At 34.4% G+C, this 6,000-nt stretch overlaps 1 protein-coding gene across 1 annotated transcript in view; it reads right to left on the bottom strand.

The window, feature by feature from the left end:
- Nucleotides 1–1,682: 1,682 nt before the first annotated feature.
- LOC144972198 (polycystin-2-like protein 1) overlaps nucleotides 1,683–6,000 on the bottom strand; it is a 60,755-nt gene continuing 56,437 nt past the window's right edge. The window contains exons 13-14 of the mRNA XM_078913215.1: nucleotides 4,327–4,416; nucleotides 1,683–3,151 (exon numbers count right to left, since the gene is read on the bottom strand). Of these exons, the coding sequence (XP_078769341.1) occupies nucleotides 3,053–3,151; nucleotides 4,327–4,416 (189 nt within the window). The 3' untranslated portion in view covers nucleotides 1,683–3,052. The remainder of the gene's footprint in view (nucleotides 3,152–4,326; nucleotides 4,417–6,000) is intronic.

Genomic DNA, 6,000 nt, shown 5'->3' with positions numbered 1-6,000 from the left:
TTCTATGTCACTGTGGCCATTAGGTGATGCAATAGAGATAGATTGTATTACAATTCTATGTCACTGTGGCCATTAGGTGATGCAATAGAGATAGATTGTATTACAATTCTATGTCACTGTGTCCATTAGGTGATGCAATAGAGATAGATTGTATTACAATTCTATGTCACTGTGGCCATTAGGTGATGCAATACCGTGGAATTTATATACAGTAAAATTACTTTAAACTGAAAGAAGCTAAACCGAAAAATACCTTAAACCGCAAAGAATTTAATAAATTGTACGAGTTTCTTCATTATCTTTGTACTAATTCTCACTATGAACCGAAGCAGGACTTTCTTTAAACCGAAACAACTTGAGAGCAGCTCCCCTTTTTCTCTTTCTATTTTTCTTCAAAAATTCGGCAAAGAGCCTAAGTATAAGATGAGGGTAAGGGGTGGGGTGGGGGCTTCAATCACTGCACTTGGGCTTGGCCATCACCACCATTGCACAGACTGGAAAAGGAAGACAACGGGTGCCTGGCAGGCAAAAATGGAGGAATGATTGTTGTTTTTTGTTTTTAAACGTTTTACGGTGCTTGCAATACATTTAGGTTATATCAGCGCCAGTAAAAACGAAGAAAATGGGACAGTAAAAAGTTCTAGAATTACAATTAAAGCACCCAAGAAAAAGTAAGACAAAGGGGAACTGGGAACAAATAAGGATCAGATGTAGATTCCAAGAGCATACCATCAATGTACTCAGTCTGAGACCACCTATAAGTCTCATTCAGACACAAGCACAAGATCCAACAAAGAGGAATACACTCAAATGCTTACATTACATTATACATTAAAAATAACAAATATAATAATACATAACAGAGAGACGATTTACAAGGAAAAAAATATCATCTCCCAAAACAATAACTATGCATTTGACTGTTTCCCTCCCAGCCAAGGACTCCGGCTAGGGTCAGGACAAAACCAAGCAATCCCACACTAAGATAAAGGCAGAAAGCAAATTGGAAAACAGCTATAAGGAGATAGAAGACATAAATACCTCCCTGCCCACTGTGGAGGTAGGGAACCCCACCCATTGGAGGAATGAGGGGGAGGTGGGGGTGTAGAATCACGCAGGCGAGATGGTCTCGCTCGTGTGTTGGTGCTTTGGATTTCAACACGACACTAAGTGGGGTGGGTGTAGACAACTTACCATTGACATGCCATTTCATTTCCACTTTGTTTTAATTGTGTGTCTGTGTGTGTGTGGGGGGGGGGGGGGGGGGTGTAGTTAGGCTTTTGAACCTAATGGCAATTCAACAAAAGAGGGGTGTGTAATAAACAGCTTAGCATTGACACGCCTTTTCATTTCACTTCACCTCTGAGTCGCTGCGCATCATTCATTGTCAATTATCACACAAGACCTTCGATCTTATTTTAGCTTTACATTTTACAAAAAGATGTTTAAAAGAAAACACTGTGCTTACACATTGGAGTTTAAAAAAAAAAAATCAAGTCCATGAAAAAAAAAGTTGAGCAAGACGGAGATATGTAAAAAAACACGGCATCCCGAACTCAACTCTTTCAACACTATGATTAGAAAAACAAACACCCTAAAAATATTTTTAAAACACACAATAAGGAAAAGAAAAACAAAGTAAGAAAAAAAAACTAAGCAAAAAATGAATATAAATAAATAAATGGTTACTAAGACAACTTTTATTTAAGGGGAAACAACCCATGATACGATTGAATAAGCAATTGAATAGTACCACCCTTGAAAAACATCGCAAAACGGGTACTTGCTTTAAACCAAAATGTCTTTAAACCGAAATGGTTTAGAAGTTCCCCAGAATTTCGGTTTCAAGTAATTCTACTGTATAAATAATACACTACTATTATGTATTATTTGAAGGTCAAGATGAAGGAGATAAAAGCACATAACTATTTAGAAAGGTCAAGATGAAGGAGATAAAAGCACATACACTATCTTCTAAACAATCCTAATTTGGCATCATTTTTGTTTTCCTAATAAAAAAGTTAGCTCCTGATGAATTCAGGTATTTTGATATGACGTCATCATTTCTGTTTTTCTTGTCTCTCTTCCTCATGCTGATAGTTTACATGTATATCAATTATTTTTGTGGGGTTGAATACAGAGGTAAGCTTGGACCCGCTGGTCTGGTATAATGAGATAAAACTTTTCCAATGGATTCAAATATATGATACAAGCATGTGGGTTGATTATGATGATGATGACAATGACGATGATCATGATAAAGACGACGACAACAATAGTGACGATGATAAATAAATAGATATAATGGTGATAATTATGAAATAAAATATTATGAATTATGATAGCTTTGATAACAAAAATAAAATCCAGTATTTATCAATAAACAAGGTGTAGACACACCTTTGGTGATGACACACCTGTAGTGATGACACACCTTTGGTGATGACACACCTGTAGTGATGACACATCTTTGGTGATGGCTCACATCTAGTGATGACACACCCTCTACTTAAGGTCTTTATTTAAAAAAAATGAAAAATCACAAGTTGTAAATAAAACAATGGCCTCTCTTTAAAAATAGAAAAGATAACAAGTTTCAATAACGTTTTTGTCGTTGTGTCACTAATCCATGGAATACAATCGACCAATCAAAATAGTAGTAGAATGCAATCAACCAATAGAATGACATCTTGTCCCCATGTCAGCACCGTATTTAACATCAAAATGTGTTTGTCATGAATATGGGTTCAGTTAAAGTGTTGGGGTCCAGATTCTTTTCCATTGTCACACAAAATACCAGGCATAAGACTTCATCCTGGTCGATGTTTACTTGTAGCGATATTAGCACGGTTCTGTGCTTGCCAATAAGAACAATGAAAATGATCTAAGATGTCAGTTGTTCAGTCATGTTGGCGTGAAAAGATGAAGACAGTTATTTCCTCTGTCATGTTGGCGTGAAAAGATGAAGACAGTTATTTCCTCTGTCATGTTGGCGTGAAAAGATGAAGACATTTATTTCCTCTGTCATGTTGGCGTGAAAAGATGAAGACAGTTATTTCCTCTGTGATGATATCTGGACAAGGACAGCATCGATATTGCTGACCAGACCAATCAGAGTGGTTTCCATTCTGTCCACCCGTCGCATGATGATCTGGGGAAATTGATGACAAACTATCATTAACAAATTGATGACAAACTATCATTAACAAATTGATGACAAACTATCAATAACAAATTGATGATCTGGGGAAATTGATGACAAACTATCATTAACAAATTGATGACAAACTATCATTAACAAATTGATGATCTGGGGAAATTAATGACAAACTATCATTAACAAATTGATGACAAACTATCATTAACAAATTGATGATCTGGGGAAATTGATGACAAACTATCATTTACAAATTGATGACAAACTATCAATAACAAATTGATGATCTGGGGAAATTGATGACAAACTATCATTTACAAATTGATGACAAACTATCATTAACAAATTGATGATCTGGGGAAATTGATGACAAACTATCATTTACAAATTGATGACAAACTATCAATAACAAATTGATGATCTGGGGAAATTGATGACAAACTATCATTAACAAATTGATGACAAACTATCATTAACAAATTGATGACAAACTATCATTAACAAATTGATGACAAACTATCATTAACAAATTGATGACAAACTATCATTAACAAATTGATGACAAACTATCATTAACAAATTGATGATCTGGGGAAATTGATGACAAACTATCATTAACAAATTGATGATCTGGGGAAATTGATGACAAAATGATCATTAACAAATTGATGATCTGGGGAAATTGATGACAAAATGATCATTAACAGATTGATGATCTGGGGAAATTGATGACAAAATCATCATTAACAAATTGATGATCTGGGGAAATTGATGACAAAATCATCATTAACAAATTGATGATCTGGGGAAATTGATGACAATTTGAGGGTCGGAGGAAAATGATGACAAACCTAATAATTTGTTTGAGTGGAGCAAGTCCTGATAAAGTTTACTGCCATTTATTACAAGTCCTTGTGTTTGAATAATGTAAAATCTTTCTTCTTGATGACAAACAAAATGTAGAATGAGCACATGTATAAAGCATGTTACATATCAGTAGCAATAGACTAACATCCTTCTAACGTCGTAGGAACTAGGGTCAACTCCTGAGCCATGGTCTGATGGCTCTGAAACGACTTATTTTACAACATCATTCCAAAGACAACTGATCATAAAATACTAACAAAGTATCTGCAGGATTTTATCACAAAATGTTGTTTGAATCTTACAGCAAATTCCTCTGAAGGGACATATTCGGTCGCTTTGCCCTCCCTCTCTAAGTCCTCCTCCTGCTGCTCTTCTTTCACGCCAATGTTTCTCTGGACAGAAGATTGAAACAAATCAAGTTGAGGCCATGACAGGACATGATCACAGTTGTACAAATCAAATGACAACAATGGCTAGTATTGACAACTTAACTCTCCTGTCCATCAAAATAATCATAGTGTCCCTATTCATTGTGTGTTGTGCCTGGAAAAATGTTAACAGGCAGTTTGAAAAGTTTATTAAGTATAAAAAGTTAATACTAAATAAATTAAAGAATAAACTTAATTAATATGTTTATTCCTACCGCCCCCCTCCCCCCTCCCAATCAACTAATTTTCAATTCATTTCAATAATGGAGTGTAGCGCAATGTTTCGTGTCATCATATTATTATTTTTAAGTGACTGGATGAGGAAAGTACATTATCATAATACTTATCCTTCTTCTGTGTCGTACCATGACTGAAATCATTGAGGAAAACATTTCTATAATTGGATGAAAAATTGAAGGTGCCAACCAGGCACTCCAATAACATAGACAATCTATAACCCATTCCAACCACTTAATACAATAATATAGACAATCTATAACCCATGCCAACCAGGCACTCCAATAACATAGACAATCTATAACCCATTCCAACCACTTAATACAATAATATAGACAATCTATAACCCGTGCCAACCAGGCACTCCAATAACATAGACAATCTATAACCCATTCCAACCACTTAATACAATAATATAGACAATCTATAACCCATGCCAACCACTTAATACAATAACATAGACAATCTATAACCCATTCCAACCACTTAATACAATAATATAGACAATCTATAACCCACGCAAACCACTTAATACAATAATATAGACAATCTATAACCCATTCCAACCACTTAATACAATAACATAGACAATCTATAACCCATTCCAACCACTTAATACAATAATATAGACAATCTATAACCGATTCCAACCACTTAATACAATAACATAGACAATCTATAACCCATTCCAACCACTTAATACAATAATATAGACAATCTATAACCCATGCCAACCACTTAATACAATAACATAGACAATCTATAACCCATTCCAACCACTTAATACAATAATATAGACAATCTATAACCCACGCAAACCACTTAATAAAATAACATAGACAATATATAACCCATTCCAACCACTTAATACAATAACATAGACAATCTATAACCCATTCCAACCACTTAATACAATAATATAGACAATCTATAACCGATTCCAACCACTTAATACAATAACATAGACAATCTATAACCCATTCCAACCACTTAATACAATAATATAGACAATCTATAACCCATTCCAACCACTTAATACAATAACATAGACAATCTATAACCCATTCCAACCACTTAATACAATAAGATAGACAATCTATAACCCATTCCAACCACTTAATAAAATAACATAGACAATATATAACCCATTCCAACCACTTAATACAATAATATAGCATCTATAACCCATTCCAACCACTTAATACAATAACATAGACAATCTATAACCCATGCCAACCACTTAAAAATATAGACAATCTATAACCCATTCCAACCACTTAATACAATAATATAGACAATCTATAACCCATT

Source organism: Berghia stephanieae, chromosome 5, assembly GCF_034508935.2.
Source record: "Berghia stephanieae isolate SIO BIC M18660-M18661 chromosome 5, UCSD_Bste_1.3, whole genome shotgun sequence".
Taxonomy (NCBI): Eukaryota; Metazoa; Mollusca; class Gastropoda; order Nudibranchia; family Aeolidiidae; genus Berghia; species Berghia stephanieae.
This window is presented reverse-complemented; position numbering and strand designations above follow the sequence as displayed.